At 39.5% G+C, this 20579-nt stretch overlaps 1 protein-coding gene across 7 annotated transcripts in view; it reads right to left on the reverse strand.

Moving 5' to 3' along the window:
- The window catches only part of LOC109097362 (ankyrin repeat and sterile alpha motif domain-containing protein 1B), a 167829-nt gene that overhangs the window by 45735 nt on the left and 101515 nt on the right, over window positions 1-20579 (reverse strand). For 6 of the 7 annotated variants that reach the window (XM_042722084.1, XM_042722083.1, XM_042722082.1 and 3 more), the window contains 3 exons: window positions 7855-8501; window positions 5853-5925; window positions 2363-2469 (listed from right to left, as the gene is read on the reverse strand). In XM_042722084.1, the coding sequence (XP_042578018.1) occupies window positions 2363-2469; window positions 5853-5925; window positions 7855-8501 (827 nt within the window). Of the gene's footprint in view, window positions 1-2362; window positions 3974-5852; window positions 5926-7854; window positions 8502-20579 lie in introns of those variants that run through there. The other variant, XM_042722087.1, reaches the window with a different exon arrangement.

Raw genomic sequence — 20579 nt, forward strand, 5'->3', positions numbered from 1 at the left:
AGGAATGGATGCAGGTCAGAGCTGGAGGAGGGTAATCAGCATGAGCAACTAAACACTCGCAAAACGACTCATTACACACACAAACGTATGCATGAGCATCCGATTCAGTCACACAATGTATAGGATTTAGTCGCAGCTCCATTACCCATCAGCTCAGTGCAGTTTATACCTGCATGTGGACTACAGTTCCCATGAGTCTGTGGCTCACCTGTAAACATCACCTGCTTTAGTAACTGAATCTCACTGATATCTGCACTATGACAGTCATTCAGAATAAATGTGTCCTTCTGAAAAGCAACAGATACTTTAAGCAAAGCAGCAGTAGCTGTAAAATCCTGTCTTTTGGTAGAGCCACAGTCTGCAACAAATACATTAGAAGTCTAAAAGCGTAGAGCTATACACAATGCAAGAGAACAAAACAGATTGCATTGAGTCACTATATCTACTCAAAGATATTGTTCTAGAAGCTTGCAGAGTTAAACGAGTGATCTTAAAAGTACATTAATAACAGCAAGATCACTTAGGTGTTTCTGAATATTTTACACTTAATCAGTATTTGTGTCTTGTATTCAAATCTTAGACTTAATTAACTGACTTAAAGGAATAGTTCGTCCAAAAATGAACATTTTGTCATCATTTGCAATGTTGTTACAAACCTGTACAAGTTTCTTTCTTATGTTGAACACAGAAGAAGGTATTTTGAAGAACCAAACAGTTGTTGGTCCCCACTGAGCTCCATAGTAGGGAAAGAAATACTATGGAAGTCAGTGGGAACCATCAACTGTTTGATTACTAGCATTCTTCAAAATATCTTTTATGTTTAAAATAAGAAAGAAACTCATACAGGTTTGCAATGACAAACCGAAATGATGACAATTTTTGTTTTTGGGTGAACTATTACTACTTTAATTCCAGACATATTCTTGAAAATTAGGTTTTCTTACTCCTCTAGCAATTTTTTTCCTTCTAAATTCTATTAGATTTACACATAAAATAAGTAAAACAATTTGCCAAAGGAGTATAAAATATTCAGGATATATTAACTGAAAACAAGGCTTAATATCAACAATAAATAATGCAAGTTTGACTCACATTTATGTGGGTTTAAGCACATTTCTAGTATAAAAAAGACAAAAATACTGATTAAGAAAAAAATGTTTGCAGAGTGTTTACAAAACTGTTTGTTTTACACTGACCACTGTATGTGTGTTAGAAGTGTAAGAAAATGAGTTAATGGGTCACTCATGTCAACTTGTGTAGTTTTCATTGCACTTTAAGTTCATCATTGCACTATCCTGTGGAAAACAGCATAACATTGTTTCTTAACAAGAAAGATTTCTTTGACCAACCAGCTATTATTATTATTATTCTTTGGCCAACCATGCTTGTTGACCAGCTTAAGCAGTTAAATACACTATTCTGATCCATCAGTTATACCAGCACCAACAAACACCTAAGCCTAGTATGATTTTTACAATTCTGCTCTCTGAGCTAAATTTCAACCAAAACTGTGATCGCTCTCTGCAGAAGAGTTTACTGGCAATCATAAATGCGCAGGAAGCATTGATCGACTCTTTCCGGAAACATCATCTTCCAACTTGCCCCTTCATCTCTACAGGTGCTCCAAAACAACTATGATTGCTTTGATAGTTGAAGATGGATTGCCTTAACACTTTCTCCCCCAAACACACACCAACACAAACCAGGCAAATGCATTCATGCATCTGAACACGCCCACAGTGGACATGTTTTCTGCATTGTCAGAGGAGTGACGTTAACCACGTGTTGGAATGCAATGTATCAATGAGTAACCTTTGCAGCACTGCACAAAGGTAATCATTAAACAAATAATGTGCAATATTATATATAATTTCAAATGTATTTTTTAAAAAATTATAATTTACTCTATTTTTATAATACATTTTTGTTCAATTTCTATTTTCCTATAATTTAGTTCTGTTACAGAACTCCCAGTTACTAAAACTTCTATAATCTTCTAAACTAGACATGTTAAATCAAATATTTATAATGAAAACGTATAATTAACTAAATCTCTTTGCGTTCCACAATTCCCAAAGTGCTGATATGGCAGTACAGACAGGAAACATACAGGGCCAGGCAAAACTCACATGAGAAACGTAACAATATTCAAGGAAATATTGTGTGATGTAACAGAAGACCAACAGATAAAAATACTGGACATCTCACACAATCACAGAACAGCTCACCTGAGAACACAAACACTCAAGTACACACATGCAAACCCACACCACCCACAACAAGCAACTGATGACTAATGAAAAAAAGACAGAAAACTGGCCACAGATGAAGACAGAGATGGAAGTGTGAAGGAGACACTCACCATAAACTGAACGTTGTCGAAGCCGTTAGACAGCAGGTGGTTTTCATACTGCACGAGACCGATGTTGTCCAGCCACTGTCCCACGGACTGGACGGGGCAGCGGGGGCCTATCAAGGGGTGCAGAGGGAGGCGTTTGAGAAGTGAGTAGCCATCCACCCGGTAGCAGCGACAGTCCGGCTGCGAGAGCTGGCACTGCCACATCATGTTCCGTGCAAAGTGACTGTCAAAGGAACCCGCCATGCACAACAAGCCACGGAGAGCGCGAGAGGAAACGGGAGAGACAGAAAGAACGAGAAATAGGAGGTAGGAAAGTGATTTCAAGGAACAGAAGAAAGTAATGTTCAGAAAGCAGCTGAGAGAGGGAGGAAAACAGAAAGACAGAGCAAATTAGAAGAGGAGGGTCCTCTCAGGAGAGTGAGCGTTAGGGTCCGTGCTGGTGGAGAAGTACGCTGGCTATGGAGGTAGACATGCTGAAGGCTCCAAATTACATCCACAAGAGAGGTGAGAGAGATGCGGATTACCAATGCTGTGCTCCTCAACCTGTCTCTCAACGTGTGGAGAGTGCAGGCATGTGCGTGTGTGCGCGTTTGCACGTGCGGGAGGGAACAAGCGAGTGTGTGCAAAAGAGGATAGGAATGACAGTGTGCAGCTTGCTTGGTAGATTTCTGTTTCTCCAGCACTCCCACACTCATTTGTATGCCTCTGCATCCTGTGGCACTGTGTGCTCTCTCTCTCTCCCTCCTTCTCGTTCTCTCCTTCTCCCTCCCTTCTTTCCACTAGCTGTACCTCACATTGCTGATAATAGCCATCAGAACAGCCCCATTCCTTTGTCTGAGTGCAGAAGCTGCTGTTGCTCCCTCCCAAATGTACACACACACACACACACACACACACACACACACACACACTGTGGGCGTCTGTGAGAACTGGTGGAATGGCAACACAAATGGGCTTTCTGTGGACAGAAAAATGAGGGACCACTGCAAAAGAGAGAGGAGGCAAAAGTATAGGAGAAGCGAGGAAAGGAGATGAGACAGGAGGAGAGGAGACGAAAGAAGAGGTGAAAGGAGAGAACAGGAGGGTATAGATGAGAGGAGGCGAAACAATTAGATGCAAGATGAAAGGTGACAATTGAGGTGGCGAGGGGAAAACAAAGAGAGAGGAGGAGAGGAGAGGTAAAGTGGAGGTGCTAAAAAAAATGGTGCGGAGTCAAGAGGAAGTGAGGAAAGTAGGGATAACAGGCAAAAGGTGAGATGACAGGTGAGGGGAGATGTGAGAGGGATGGAGGGATGAAAGGAGAGAAGGTGAAATGAGAGGGGGCAAGAGGAGAGGACTGGAAAAGTGCGAGATGAAGCGAAAGGAGAGGAGGCAAGAGGAAAGCAATATCAGATGGTGCAAATGAGAGGAGAGAATGAGGGAGGTTTGAGTAGAGGCAAATAGTGCAAGGGACAGGCAAAGAGGTGAAATGAGCAGAAAGAATGACAGGAAAGGAGGGAAGAAAGGATGAGAGGAGAGGAGAGGCTACAGCAGAGGGGACAGGATATCCATGAGGGAATTACTGGAGAGGAGGCGACAACAGACAAGAGTAGAGCACAAAGGAGAAAAGAGAGGACAGAAGGTGAGAAGAGAGGCAAAAGAGAAGTTGGTATTAGAAAAGAGAGGAGAGGAGAGGAGAGGAGAGGAGAGGAGACGAGACGAGACGAGACGAGACGAGACGAGAGAGAGACGAGAGAGAGAGAGAGGAGAGGAGACAAGAGGAGAGGAGAGGAGAGGAGGCAAGACGAGACGAGACGAGAGGAGAAGAGACGAGACGAGGAGAGGAGAGGAGAGGAGAGACGAGACGAGACAAGGAGAGGAAAGGAGAGGAGAGGAGAGAGGATATGGAGGAGGCGAGACACGAGACGAGACGAGAGGAGAGGAGAGGAGAGGAGAGGAGAGGAGAGGAGAGGAGAGGAGAGGAGAGGAGAGGAGACGAGACGAGAGGAGAGGAGAGACGAGGAGAGGAGAGGAGACGAGAGGAGAGGAGAGGAGAAGAGGAGAGACAAGAAGACGAGACGAGGAGACGAGACGAGACGAGAGGAGAGGAGAGGAGAGGAGGCGAGGCGAGGCGAGACGAGACGAGACGAGACGAGACGAGAAAAGAGAGACGAGAGATGAGAGGAGAGAGAGGAGAGAGAGGAGGAGATGAGAGAGAGAGGAGAGAGAGGAGACGAGAGGAGAGGAGAGGAGATGAGACGAGGGAGAGGAGACGGGAGAGGAGACGAGAGGAGACGAGAGGAGACGAGAGGAGACGAGAGGAGACGAGAGGAGACGAGAGGAGATGAGAGGAGACGAGAGGAGAGGAGATGAGATGAGACGAGAGGAGAGGAGACGAGACGAGACGAGAGGAGAGGTGGCAAGAAGTGAGGCAAAAGGAAAGGAGAGGATTTGAGAGAACAGGCAAAAAGGGGAGGTAAGAGGCAAAAGGAGGTGAGAGAATAAAAAATAGGCAACAGGATATGAGAGCAAAATTGAAGAGAGAAAAGAGGACAGAATGTGCAAGAAGAGGCAGAGGAGAGGAGAAGAGAGGAGAGGCAAAAATGGGAGAGAAGGCAGGAGAAGAGACAAAAACAAAGTAGGCAAAAGTAGAGTAGGAGAAAAGAAAGCATTAGGAGAGGCAAAAATGAGGTCAAAGGAGAATAGAGGAGGCAAGTGGATAGGTAAAAAAAGAGGAGGAGAGAAGACAGAAGGTGAAAGGAGAGGCAAAGAGAGGTGAGACGAGAAAGAGAGGAGGCAACAGGAGACAAAATGACAGCCAAAAGGAGTTGAGAGAGGAAAGAGGGAGAGAGAAAAGGAGGTGAGAGGAGAAGAGAGGAAAGGACGGGAGAAACAAGAGAAGATGCAAAGGGAGAGAGGAGAGGAGGCAAGAGAAGAGGGAAAAGGAGAGGATGTAAGATAAGAGAATGAGAGGAGGCAACAGGAGGCATGAGAAGAGCAAAAACGGGAGGAGAGAGGACAGGAGATAAACGGAGAAGAGATGAGGTAAGGGGACAATATTACTGTCTTCAATATTATCTCTAGCGATTTTTTTTTTTTTTTACAATTTTCACTATTGATCATCACTGAGATAATCTTAGTACACAGATCTCCAGTCAATGAGATGTTCCTTTCGCTCCCACTATGAACAAAAAACTATCCCAAGACCAGTGCTTAGAGTCTAAACTGTCCATCCACTTCCTGTCCTCCTGCTCTCATTATGACTACAGAAAGAGCACAGTGACGAGAGGAGAGCACACGGTAACCATGGTTACATCTCAAAAAGCTCCCCGTCTATGAGCGGGTCTTTGACACTATTGAAGGAAACCCTCCTGTCTCACAATGCTGTACACTTCACAGCCGTTAGTTAATATTCATATCATGCCATGAGCTCCCTATAGTTATGGATATACGTTAAACGTAGTGGGATGACTGACTATATGCATCAACACCACACACACAAAGACACACAAACCTGAGTGATCCTCTGTAATCCCCTCCAACTCTGTGCCAATTCCAGCACCTATGGAGCTCATAATCTTGTCAATCTGTGGAGAGGAAAAGACAGAGATGAATTGCATGTTTGCATAACAAAAGGCCCTCATCCCTATTTTTATGTCCTTATTCCATGGCATTTCCCCACAGGCTTCTCCTCATTGCTCTTTTCCCACAAACCCACTTTCAGTTTTTCTTAAATGTCAGTAATTGCGCTCCAAAACTGCTTAATTGTTTGCTAAAAGCTGAGAGAGGAATGGGAATTTTGGGAAGGCAATTTATCACGATCAGCTTCGTTTGAGAACATGTCAGTTCGGAGAGAACTGGGAGAGGGTTTTTTGATGAATGTCTCCTCATTAAAATGACAGTGATGTTCAGTGCGAAGAAAGTGTCGTTTCACATCCGTAAAGCTGAACACCTGCCTTCAAAGAACAGCCCTTTGCTGTCTCCCAGCGGACCGTGTTTTTACTCCAAAGAGAAAGCCGCTCGGAAGCCCCAGATGAACGGATGCAGAACTCCCCCCTCTCGCCTTTGATCAGTTATTTCTAATATATGTTCTCTTCTGAAGACCTGACAGCTGGGTGAGGCTGGGAAAGAAAATGCTGTGACACATTAAATTTATTGAGTGCTGAGATTTAGTCGTCATATGAAGCGGGAAGCCTCTGTGTATCTAAACAGAAGCGCTGACCTGAAAGAGATTTAACTCTAAAGAAGAATTCAAAGAAGAGGAGGAAATTTGAGACTGTCAAATGAGTCGAGAAAGACAAAATCTCTTTTATCATCTGTGCTATGTTCATTTTGATCGCTAATAAAATGTAGCTATAAGATAAATCTCTCAAAACACCTGTCTAAGATGTTCGGGTCATATTTTTGATGTTATTGTAATGATGATTTAGTAGTAGTTTGATTGACAGGTGATCTGACCAATCATAACGCAGAATCTGCCATTTTTGTCTGACAAGCAAAGCGGACAGGAGAGGAGAATTTGAACTTGAAAAATGGTGTGTATTGACATCTTTCCGTGGTTGAAACAAGATACTTTCTGATGTTCATTCATGTTTATTAAACTAGTGAAGAGGAAGAGATGATTGATTGACATGCTGATTGAACTGAGCCACTACACATTACAGAGCCACAAAGTGGCATTTATTGATTGAATTTCAACATAATGTGTGGCGTGAGAGCGGCAGGGCTTGTCAGACATTGCAGTAACGAAGGGGGTGGGTCTTTTTGCGAAGTCTCAATCAAGCACATTATCCACACAAAAATCTCTCACTACTGTAACAAAAAATGTAATAAGGACCAAAATAATAAAACAAGATTTGTAATTAAATTATAATTTAAAAACCATTTATAAAAATATTTTTATGATGTTAAATCAAATGACAATCAAAAAAACAAACAAATTCTTTAAAAAAGTTAAGTCTAGACACATTACGATAATGAGAATTTTGGATTAAATGTGCTTAATTGTCATGAAAATAAATTATTAAATACTTTGTTTTCTTTTTTGCAAACAATAGCTTCTTATTTATTATTTTAATTATGACCTAGACATGTTTTTGTTTTGATTTATCAGTTCACTCGGTATAATTAGGATGTCATTATTCAAAGGCACTTCCTCCATTAATTGACTGATTGCTTGACTTTTTATATGCTACATTACCCTGGATAAAAGCTGCCCTAGTGAAAAACAGATCACCGTCAGAGCAAAACAGAAGAGAAAATCGTGTCCCGGGCCTATCATTACACATATTTAATATAATAAAGAAACACATTAAAAATCATTTAGCTGCCATGACAACATTGTTGAATAATTTAGGCTTCCTGGTGAAAGGGCATGATTTTGCATCACACATCAAAAACATACGCCGAGCACCGAAAGAAAACCTTTCAAGCCACTCAGCTTGGTTACTTCAAGCTAAGTGAATTAATTAAGTGGAAATGATTCTGCAATTAGCTGGTAATTAAAACGTTATTACCTCTTCCCACTCTGCCGTAAAGGAGGGGGTTCTCTCTAGTCTGTTGGGGCTGCTTTTACCGGGGCTGTTCTGCCCCCTGGAACTCCACTGCTCCTCCTCGATAGGAGACACAGCCACCAAGTTCGAGTCTGATTTGGAGAAATTTCTGGACAGCTGAAGGTCCAAAACATTTTTGGGCATGGACCTCATCCTCCCAAGAGTGCAGGCTCTTTCCTCGTAGCTGGTATTGCTGCTTGCTGGGCTAGAGCCGCCCGTGCTTTTGCTCCGGACCTCCCCGTTCCTCACATGCACCCCGATGCTCTTGTCGCCCAATTCGGTGAGAGTTAATGGGCCCTGGTTGACCCGGGTGTGAAAAATCGTCCTGTAGACTATCTGCGGTTTGGGCTCTTTCTGGGTCTTCAGGGCAGATGCCTCACTGCCGGTGCGAGGAAACGGGGGTGAGTACTCAGGAGCTCTGAGAAAATTCCCGTGCCGGAGCGGAGGCTCAGGAACGCAGAACTTTCGCACTTTGCCGTAGAGTTGATAAGGGTTGTCAGGGGATTCACAGGCAGGAGATGAGCCGTGGAGGAGGCCGGCAAACTGCTCGGGAACGTGGCTGTTTCTCCGGTCGTCTCGCTCTATGCACTCCTTCTGGTGCGCCGCCTCATCTGCAAGGGGAAAAAAAGAAGTGTAGGAATCAGTAAAATCAGTTTTACACACATGAATAACAGCATAAACAAACCATCTACAACATGACGAACCCAGAAGAAACACTTTGAGTCTCTTTGAGTTCCTGGAGTGTCCCCCTTGACACAAAAAAGATAAAAATGTGTCCTCGTTCTGTACTCCAGACAGCAGAGTTCTTGAACTAGTGTTGTGTATGCATATATACAGGTGCATCTCAATAAATTAGAATGTTGTGGAAAAGTTTCAGTAATTCAACTCAAACTGTGAAACTTGTGTATTAAATAAATTCAATGCACACAGATTGAAGTAGTTTAAGTCTTTGGTTCTTGTGATGATTTTGGCTCACATTTAACAAAAAACCACCAATTCACTATCTCAACAAAGAACAATAAAAAAAAAACATTTTTAGTGAATTGTTGGCCTTCTGGAAAGTATTTTCATTTACTGTACATTTACTCAATACTTGGTAGGGGCTCATTTTGCTTTAATTACTGCCTCAATTCGGCTTGGCATGGAGGTGATCAGTTTGTGGCACTGCTGAGGCGGTATGAAAGACCAGGTTTCTTTGATAGTGGCCTTTAGCTCATCTGCATTTTTTGGTCTCTTGTCTCATTTTCCTCTTGACAATACCCCATAGATTCTCTATGGGGTTCAGGTCTGGTGAGTTTGCACACCAACACCATGGTCAAAAATGAAATCGGCATCTTCAACAAAATGGGCAATCGGCCTGCTTCAAAAAGAAATCGGCATCAGCAGAAGCAGAAGGAAGCATGAAATGCTTCAAAATTTCTTGGTAAACGGGTGCAGTCTTTGGTTTTTAAAAAACACAATGGACCAACACCAGCAGATTACATTGCACCCCAAATCATCACAGACTGTGGAAATTTAACACTGGACTTCAAGCAACTTGGGCTATGAGCTTCTATACCCTTCCTCCAGGCTCTATGACCTTGGTTTCCAAATGAAATACAAAACTTGCTCTCATCTGAAAAGACGACTTTGGACAACTGGGCAACAGTCCAGTTTTTCTTCTCCTTAGCCCAGGTAAGACGCCTCAGGAGTGGTTTAACAACATGAACACAACAACTGTGGCCAAATTCCTTGACACGTCTGTGTGTGGTGGCTCTTGATGCCTTGACCCCAGCCTCAGTCCATTCCTTTGAATGAAGTTCACTCAAATTCTTGAATCAATTTTGCTTCACAATCCTCATAATGCTGCGGTTCTCTCGGTTGGTTGTGCATCTTTTTCTTCCACACTTTTTCCTTCCAATCAACTTTCTGTTAACATGCTGGGATACAGCACTCTGTGAACAGCCAGCTTCTTTGGCAATGAATGTTTGTGGCTTACCCTGCTTGTGAAGGGTGTCAATGATTGTCTTCTGGACAACTGTCAGTTCAGCAGTCTTCCCCATGATTGTGTAGCCTAGTGAACCAAACTGAGAGACCATTTTGAAGGCTCAGGAAACCTTTGCAGGTGTTTTGAGTTGATTAGCTGATTGGCATGTCACCATATTCCAATTTGTTGAGAGTATTGAGTTTTTGTTAAATGTGAGCCAAAATCATCACAGTTAAAAGGACCAAAGACTTAAACTACTTCAGTCTGTGTGCATTGAATTTATTTAATTGAATTTATGAAATAAATGAACTTTTCCACAACATTCTAATTTATTGAGATGCACCTGTATGTCATTCTGTCGACTAGCTATGTTAAGACAAGCACCAAATGAATGCCTGAGGCTGGGGACAAGCCAGTCTGTTCACTGGGGGGAGAGAGACCCTGTTCTTGTCCTCCTCTTGTTCCCTACGGCCAACCAAGAACTGTCACTTGCACTGCCCCATGTAAAGAAGCCCAAGACCCCTTCACTAAAGAGCTCTTAAAAGCATCTGTCCTCAGGCAGCTGTTCTGTAGTGTAACTGAGGACAGATGTCGGTTCACGGAGGTCACTGGGTTTATTCAGGTCTTGACTAAGATGAGCAGTGTCTATATTTATTATTAGGCTATGATGTTTAAATTCCAGTTGGGGTGTCTGCATTCATCAACATGTAGGTGTTCTGTCTGTTTCTCAAAAAACAAATGTATTCTATGCAGCCATGAGCATATAAGGTTTTGGAGTTTTTTTTTTTTTTTTTTGCTTTGAAAAAAATAAATGAATAACAATAATTGCTAGTTTTTTAGATACTTAAAAAAAATTGAAATATGAGGAAATATGAATGGTCCTTGCAAGTGGTCGCCACCTCAATGTAAAAGTGCTTTGGGTGGATGCTTACATACTGTATCATTTTATCGTTTTATTATATAAAAATGTATAAAAATAACAATATTCTGCTCTCTTTAAAAGACTCAGATCTCTCTATTAACATCATCAAATAGATGGGATTTGGGCTTTATTGTCCATCAGGTAAAAACAGTTAAATAAACTGTAAATTTAAAAGTAATAGCACACCTACCCTTAGTAAGTCATAGAAATTGAGGTATCATTTATATCTGTAGCACAAAATATGTTAGACATGTTATGCATCTGAATACAGCACAGTCTGTGTGAATGCACTAACCTTTAAGTATGAGCAACAATAATAGGTCACTAACTAACTAGGTCACTGTGAAATCTGCACACCTTTTACCACATTTTCTGCACTGGCGGTGGAATTTTGAGTTAAATCATTTTGATTTACACAATGTACAACTGTTTATTTGTCTAATTGATATTCAAAAGTATTTTAAAAGAACCAAAATTTGCTAAAATTACCATGCAATTGTAAGCGGAAGTGTAGAATTACATAGCAAGATGCTTCTTCTGCAAATACAAATTCCACAGGTCTAACCATAACTGTAATAATAATATTTAATGCAACTAAAATGTTGGTGTCTTAAACCAAAGCATTAAATGCAGACACACACATATTGGTACATCCAGCTTTGATCCTGTCCAGACAGTCACATGAGTCGCCTTTTATCTTTTTGCACATAACGCAGAATAATCAACTGAACAGAACGCTCTGCTACAGGCCAAAATAACCACCGGAATTGAGGAATCTGAAAGGAACACAGAGAAAGCTGCTATTTTTATTTTGCATCAAAAAAGCGTTGATCTTGCATAAAGCTCACAGCACAAATAAACAAGACTAAATGGAGAGCGAGCAAATTCAGCTTTAATGAATAACTAAAACAGCTCTCAAAATGCATTTCTTGTCTCACCCTAACTCCACACATCCTCAAAACAGGCTCTGAATGAGTGTTTTAAACCTCATTAAAACACACGCCTATAAAGCAACACACTCATGGCATGTAATATAAATCACAGGACCACATTCAAATGTACTACATCGCCTCTCTCATATCTGGCATATCAAGTAAAAAGGCAGTGCCCCATGTGATAAATATGGGTGTGGATGGTGGAAGACATGCAATGCTTAAAAGATTTTTGATGTGTACACCGGATTGGACTCCAGCAGTCAGATTTACTGAACACAGAGACATGACGCTAAACAGGATATCGGTATCTATAACACTAGGAGGGAGACATCAGAGCTCAACGCTCCCTCATACTGTCCTTTCCCAGTGTTGGTGCCATGTTCCAGCTCGTGTAAAAAGCATTTTCAACCGATAAAGATCAAATTAAACTCCTGCAGGCTGAGGGAGAGCAAAACAGGTGGAGATTGCATGAAACATGAGATTGAGTAAATCTCACACACAAACAAAATGAGTTTAAAGGAAGAGTTCACCAAAAAACAAGAATTTTGGAATCATTCGCTCACCATTCACTTTTATGGACACTTTTGAAGTTTGAAAGCTCCAGTTCCATAATAGTATGGAAAAGAGTGACTTGTACATTTTAAAAAATGTCTTCATCTATGTCCCATGGAAGAAAGAAAGTCATGGAGCTCGGAGTGATATGAGGGTGAGTAAATGATGACTGAAACAATCCTTTAAGGTCTCAGATTTGCTTATGACCCTTAAAAGAGAAGATATTGATGTCCAAAAGGGCTCGTGCCAGTTTTGTTCATCTAGAGCGAAAGGACCATAAGTTAAATGCCATGATGAGTTCATCCATTGAGAGAGAGACAGAAACAACATGAACTATGATAACAGTAGTAAAGGTCACTGCCATCTCAGACAAAACAGCTGTTGACATACAAAACACAGAGAGGCCTTGACCGTCAACTGTGAGAAACCAAATAACAAACACTGCAGGAAAAACTCGCACTAAAAAGGATAAAAAAAAAAAGGTCGGTTGACTCTATCAATCTGTCTACAGACATTGTGTTTACATTGCAAGAAAGTGTCATGGCTCAACTGTTCCAATCTCATTCTGCTATTTTTCCATTAAAACTTCCTCCGCCCTCTTTACCCCATAATAAAGATGCAAATGAGCCTCCCAATACAACAATTTGATGCCGACAGTCTCATAATACTGATTCTAAAATAGGTGTAATATCAGTGTAAATAGTTTAAGAACATACAGTATTTGATTAATTAAACATCAAATAAAAGACTTCAGATGAAAAACAAAAACAAATCAATGGCCTAAATAAAAGCATACAGTGAAGTTGCATGTTAAAGAAAAAATGAGTGCGTTCACCAGACTCACAGCAAGGGAGAAGTGGATAACCATCTACAGTATAGAAACCACTCAGCACACCTACACAGCCATAATGGAAAGTTCACTTCAGTTTCTGGGAAACAGATCAAATAAAATGCACAATTTATGGGTAATATAAAGGTATGAGTGCTCCGAGATCTTTGCCATTACTGAGAGAGAGATGTGTCACCAAACTACGAGAGGTATCGGGGAAAGAGGTTGTTTTGTGTGTGTGGGTTTTAACGTTTTCTGAGAAATCGAATCTGCACAGTTATTTTTGAAAATGTTTTGAAAAGTGCTTTGAGATCTGAGATGGGAAATTTCTTCTAAATAAAATAAAAACATGAAATAAAATGAAGTACAATGAAATAAAACAAAAACTAGATTATCTATATAGTATAATATAGAATTAAATTAACCAAAATTAGCATTGATGCATTTTTGTGAGTCCTCCTTATAGTTTCTGATATCTTTTGCTTTTTCCAAATACCTCTCAGGTCAGATCTACATCTGCAACCGCAACAGGTGACAACTGGTAGTCATGGAAACAGCACAGTGGCTTCCTAAAATCATGGGCTCAAAGCTCTTGGCCTTCAGAAGGGAGAGAGGAAACAGAGAAAGTAAGAAGACAGACAGAAAGAAAGCGATCTGCTGCAGATTGACTGTGGCGCCATTTGAACTGACCCACGGGGCAAAGAATCAGAGAGATCTCAGCAGAAGTACTCAAATCTTATCTGAGCACAGCAGAGAGTCCATCAAAAGCTCACGCAGGGTACAAAAGGCTGTTCCGGGGTCAGCGGGAGGAAATCTATCCCGCAGCACAGCGTCTGAACTCTTCCCACGTAATTAGATCACTTGGGTTACTTGTCGTAATTTATGAAGACACATATGAGAAGCTCGAGCTTTGAGGCGAAAACAGTGGGGCAGAGATCATGCCCTGATAAAAACAAATCCATCCCATTCAATCTGATGGACTGACAGGCCATGTATTCAACAAAACAAGCAGAGAATAGGGGCAAAAAGCAATTGAATAACAGCAGTGGCAAATTTCTCAGGTTTAAAAGGGTTTTTGCACAAAAAATGAAAACGGTGACAATTTATTACGTTTTGAACTCCAAAAGAAGTATCATAAAAGGAGTCCAGGCTACTCCAATATTATAAAGCCTCTGATGAAAAGATTGACAATTACTCTTTTACTATATATCTTAATACTATAAAGCCTACTGTATCATATTTGATACAGATTTCCTGTGATCAGAAATCTGATTGTAGGATTATTTCAGTATCCATACATTATTATTTCTTTTGTTAAATATAATTTTAAAATGTATCACATATGATACAACAGGAGAAACGCTTATTTATAACGTTGTTGTTGCCGCCGCCATGTCGTATAGACGCTGTGTGTTTCACTGTGAAAGCGAAACTACTTTGTTTGGCCTTCCAAAAGAGGACGATATCCGCTCCGTCATGCCTGGAGCTGATCCGTGCTGGTCGCTGAGGAAATACATCAACTTTGCACTGTGGATCACAGAATGGGCTTTCACCGTGGACGAAGCTGTGATCAGCCCGGGGTCGTCACATGTGGTTGCCACACGCACAAGGTACGCTCCTTCATAGAATCCGCCTCCATCTCACGCTTGAGGCATTCGGACAATCACAACGCGCTGGATAGCTGGCCAATCACAGCACACATCGCTTTTCAAAGAGATGAGCCTTGTGAAAATCAAAGTTTGATTTCAGGTGACTAGATGGCTGGGGTGAAAGAGCAAATTAAGGGGTCTTGTCAAGATGATGGGCTTACACTGCTGTATTTCTGACTCACTAGCGCGAAGAGCTCTTCCAGAACATGCAGTAAACAGCAGGGAGGAGAACATCAGCCAGAGTGAGTGATATAACAGGAGCTGCAGTGCATGCTGGGCCACCAGCGAAGAGCAAATCTGAAGCCCGACAGGGGTTAAATTACAAAGAGTGGATATTCTTAAAAGATTTTTGAATCTCCCCTCCCTCCATTAAACATTTCCATGGAGAACCATCCATGCTTAAAAATACCACATACTGCAATAAAGCTACACCACCTACCTCCTCCTTGAAAACCTCTTTCACACTCGTTCTTACCTTTGCAGGACGGGTATGAAGCAGCAAAATAACCAGCAGGACTTTCCCGGAGAAGGACCTTCTGAGGAATGAGGCTCTCACCTTCGTTTACATGTAGTTTTTCATTCTCAAAGATCTGATAGGGCCACTGTTGCACCACACAGCATTTCAGTGATGTTTCTGTGCACACACACTCACACACGCTCATTTGTGCACATACTCGATCACACTGTCATGTCTTGTCATGTCACAGCTTTGGAGAGAAACTGAAAGATGAGTATTCTGCATGTTATGTATTTGTGAGCTGACATATATGAACACTGTGTGCTGAAGTTATCTGTCTGTTTAGATTAGTCTGAAATTCATAATCAGGGTGGGGTTGTAGACGCAAGAGGAGGTAATGATGGAGAACAGTGGAAAAAGATCAGAATAGGCTGAGCCTCTTAGAAACACACACACACACACACACACACACACACTCTGAGCTGATGGCTGTCTTTTCCAGTGGATTAAAGGCCACATGTTTAATTGCTTGTTAACAAATGTTTACTGCGCTGTATTGAACTGCACCCATTTCCTGCCAAAAATAGGGCCAGAGATCCTGCCAGACCTACAGCAGCTCGCAGGGATAGAGAGAAAAATGTATCTGTACCCAATGCTTTTTACATTTAATAATAAATAAATATATGACTGTAATATTCTAATAGTGCAGAGAAAAATCTTCTCAGTGCTTGCTAAGGCAAACATCAATATTACTACTGCTTATACTTATAGGGTCTGCAGGATACAGTAATTATGCAATACTGAAATAAAATCTATGAATTTTTTAACTATTAACTACTTAAGGACCATAAAACTATTTTAAGGAACATAACTAACAAATTATTTTAAAGAACAAGTAAAAAAAATAAAAATCTATTTCATACAAATCCTGTCCTTTTGAACTTTCTATTCATCAAAGATCCTAAACAACAAATCAGTTTCCACAAAAATACTAAGCAGCACAACTGTTTTCAACATTTGATCATATGAAATGTTTCTCGAGCACCAAATCAGCATATTAGAATGATTTCTGAAGGATCATGTGATCTTGAAGAGTGGTGTAATGATGCTGAAAATCCAGCTTTGCCAACACAGGAATAAATTAATGTACATTTTAAAATATATTCAACACTTTAAATTGTAGTAATATTTCACAATATTACTATTTTTCTGTATTTTGGGTCAAATCCCTGGTGAATGAAAATCAAGCTCTTTTATATTGGGGGACAGGCAGGGGTACTCTATGTTGGGTGACAGGCGAGAGGGTCAAAGTAAAATAAAAATTAAAAAGAACAAAATAAGTGATCAGATTTGTGATTTTCACCTGGCAGATCATGAAAGGGTGAAAAATGTGACAAATTCCATAGAGTTACACTGAAGGAGAGACGTACTGTATAGAGATCAGAATATCACAGGGCAATTGTACTCACATATATAACACACAATAAAAAAAAAAAAAAAAAAAAAACAAAAAAGTGCAAAAAAAAAAAAAAACACACACCAAAAACACAATCACAACCAACCAAAAAATCAATCTCTATGAAGTGTCAAAACATTCCTTTCCTCAATGTACTAAAGTGTACTTGCAATCTGAGGTTTGTTCATATCACTAACACTACTATGAGCAATAGTAAGAGCGATGCTATCAAACATCTCAACTCAAGCATTCAGCATAAAATTCCAATAGCCTAAAAACTTGTAGTGACATTAACATAAATTATCACAAAAACATGAGCTTGTGTAGCCTACAGACAGTCATAAAGCAGGCGTGTATGAGCGAAAACGCAACATTAGCAGGGGTAAGTTAGGTTATGTTTGCAGGCAAGGGTTCAGCATCACGTCTGGTACAATCTTGTTTCATTTTCTGTGCTGTTCGTCTTTGACTCACTCTCAGATATTAAAAGCCACAGAACAATATCAGACCTGTCTATGAGTCTGTCAGTCTCTCAGTTCTCATGGGCGGCACCGGCACCATATACTATTCAATATACCCTTTCTTATATGGAATTGCCATGTATCTCTCTCTATATGCCCACAGGAATCATAAACAATTATGAAATATTGAATTCGCTGTAGCTTTACCATTTGTCTCAAACTGCAGATCTCCCAGGCAACCAGTATCGACAAGTGCTGTGGGGTCTACATGCTGTCAGAAGAGTGATGTTAAATTGGTGTTACATTAGAAACTAGAACTGTTCAGATGATACATGTGTTTGTGTGTGTGTTTATACAATTGTAATTGCACACATATTTGTGCGTGTGTTTATGGGTGGACAATAAAAACATTAATTTTTATCTAACCACTCAACACACAGGATTGTGATCTCTGAATCCCTGTGGGTGGCTGCACTACAGGGAACACACATACACACAGACACACAGAGACCCTCTAATCAAACTCTCTTTAATGGAATGATGGTGTTTAATTATGTCACGGAGCCCTGTTAGCACACTGAGTCATAAACACGAGCAGAGCGCACAATAATGCTTGCATGAGTGCATGGGCACACACCAAAACACTCCATTAATACGGTGACCAGCATAAGTGGCCATTAGGTCAGTTTATAGTTCTTAGATGTTTGAAGAAGCGAGGCAGTACAGAAGAATATAGGAAGACACTCAGGACAGTCCACTTTCAATTAAGAGAGACAATCAACTCATATAAGCAATATCTATTCTTATTCTAGACTAGTGGACCAAGAATTATATTAAATGTAGTTCACTGACAAGCTACACAAAATCGCATTCAAAATCAGAGGTGATTTATTGGCGATTCAATTGCCGAGCAATTTGTGTAGCTTGTCAGTGAACTACAGCTCTGTGTAGTAAATGCCGCTCCATCTGAACGCATGTGCTAGAGATTAACTACTCATAACAGGAGCGGGTTTACTAATGAGATGCGCATGAAAATCACATTCGATATTTTGCACAGCCCTACCAGCAGGACTAGCACCTGCTAGCACCTGCTCACAGTGCCAAAGCCACTTCCAAGTGGTTTGCTGACCATGATATGACTGTGCTTGATTGGCCAGCCAACATGCCTGACCTGAACCCCATATGGAATCTATGGGATATTTTCAAGAGAACGATGAGAAACAGTCGATCCGACAATTCTCAAGGCTCAATAGTGCGTCAACAGTTCCACAGGCTGATCGCTTCCATGCCACAGCTCACTGATGTTGTAATTTTTCTTTATATATATATATACACACATAAATATATACAAACCCGATTCCAAAAAAGTACATATATATACATATATATACACACACACACACACACACACATATATGTATATATATATATATATATGTATCAAGAGTTCGGTTCCAAAACGCAATAAATCCATTTTGATCAATTTGAGTAAAAAAAAAATTCCACAGGCTGTGAGCTCACAAAAGTTCCACAGGCTGATCGCTTCCATGCCACAGCTCACTGATGCTGGAATTTTTCTTTATATATATATATGTATATATCCCCTATATATATATATATAACAGTATATAAACGTATATATATACACACATAAATATATTGCCCGATTCCAAAAATAGTACATATTTATATGTATATATATATATATATATATATATAGTTATCAATCAAGGTCTTCGGTTCCAAAACGCAATAAATCCATTTTGATCAATTTGAGTAATGGTGAAAGATTCCACAGGCTGATCGCTTCCATGCCACAGCTCACTGATGCTGTAATTTTTTCTTTTATATATATAATATACACACAGTAAATATATACAAACCCGATTCCAAAAAAGTGCAACGTCTATATATGTATATATATGTTATATATATATATATATGGATATACCTTTATATATATATATATATATATATATATATATAGCTATATATGCCACACATATCATATATTTTTTTGTCTTTTTTTATTGAGTTATATAATAATATTATATTTTTAAATGTATAAAATTAAATTATATTTCTATATTTATAATTATATATATATATATATAATAAATATATATATATATATATATATATACAGATACAATTTTATATTTGCCATAGTCCATTTTAAATGTATATATAGTATATATATATATATATATGTATCAATAGTTTCGGTTTTTTGAAACGCAATAAATCCATTTTGATCAATTTGAGTAAAAAAAAATTTTTTTTTTTAACAAGAAAGTGGCAAGATGAAAACCACTATTTTCTGTTTCAAAATTTCACATAGCATCTTTAGCTCATAATAACATTAAAAATTCAAATCCAGATTTTGATTTTCAAAGATTTATTATAAAATGTTATTTTTTCCACAAAATGCAATAAATCCATGACACGTTTTGTTGTTGTTGTTGTTGTTGTTTTGTTTGTTTGTTTGCTTTTCCATTGAATCACTATAAAAGTTATTTTTTCATATTGAAACAGTTGAATACACAACATAGTAAGTTGATCCACATATGACAGGCTCTGAACTTACTGAAATCAATACTAATCTTATATACAGGCAATGGACTAAAAAATACATTCAGTTGGTCATCGCTCCCAAAATGAATTTAACTGGTCATCTTGTTAATGGTATAAATTAATTACAACAATAAAAGAAAATTTCTGCATGAACATACATGAACAACATCACATTAGACCACAGAAATTCCAAAATGTTATTTCCCTTACATTCAACTAGCTACCAAAAGTGCATTCATCTTTAGCATGTTACATTCATTTAGTTGACTAGTGCTATACGCTGTATTAACAAAAACATCAATGGCATTAATAAAAACACTAACAAGCTACGCAATATCACATTCATAATCTAATGTGACTCATCTACGATTATGAACGCGATATTGCATAACTTGTCAGTGATGTACGGCTCTGTGTATTAAAGCATGCGATGGATATTTATCACAGAACCGGCTTTACTGATGAGATGCACATGACAATCACATGCGATTTATCATGCAGCCCTTGTTTAATGATAACAATTACAAAGTAGATGAGGAAAACTAGGATGCCGGGTGTATTCAAAGTGCCGCCATTACTGTCTAGCATGTGTGGAATGGTTCGCTGTGATTGGCTGTTACTGTTTACAGAGCGTGGAATAAATCACTCAAAAATGACCGACCAATACCGACCAGATACAATACTGATTTTGGCAGAAACTTTAATCGCGTAAGCATTTATCGCGTTTTGGAACCACAGAAATTCCCGAAAAGATACAATACCCTGATTTTGGCAGAAACTTAAAGCGCATTCATTTATTTGCGTTTTGGAACCAAACTTGACTATATATATATGAATTTATATATATATATATAGAGTTTAAATAAAAATATATAAAAACAAATTAAGAAT

This window comes from Cyprinus carpio, chromosome B4 (assembly GCF_018340385.1).
Source record: "Cyprinus carpio isolate SPL01 chromosome B4, ASM1834038v1, whole genome shotgun sequence".
Taxonomy (NCBI): domain Eukaryota; kingdom Metazoa; phylum Chordata; class Actinopteri; order Cypriniformes; family Cyprinidae; genus Cyprinus; species Cyprinus carpio.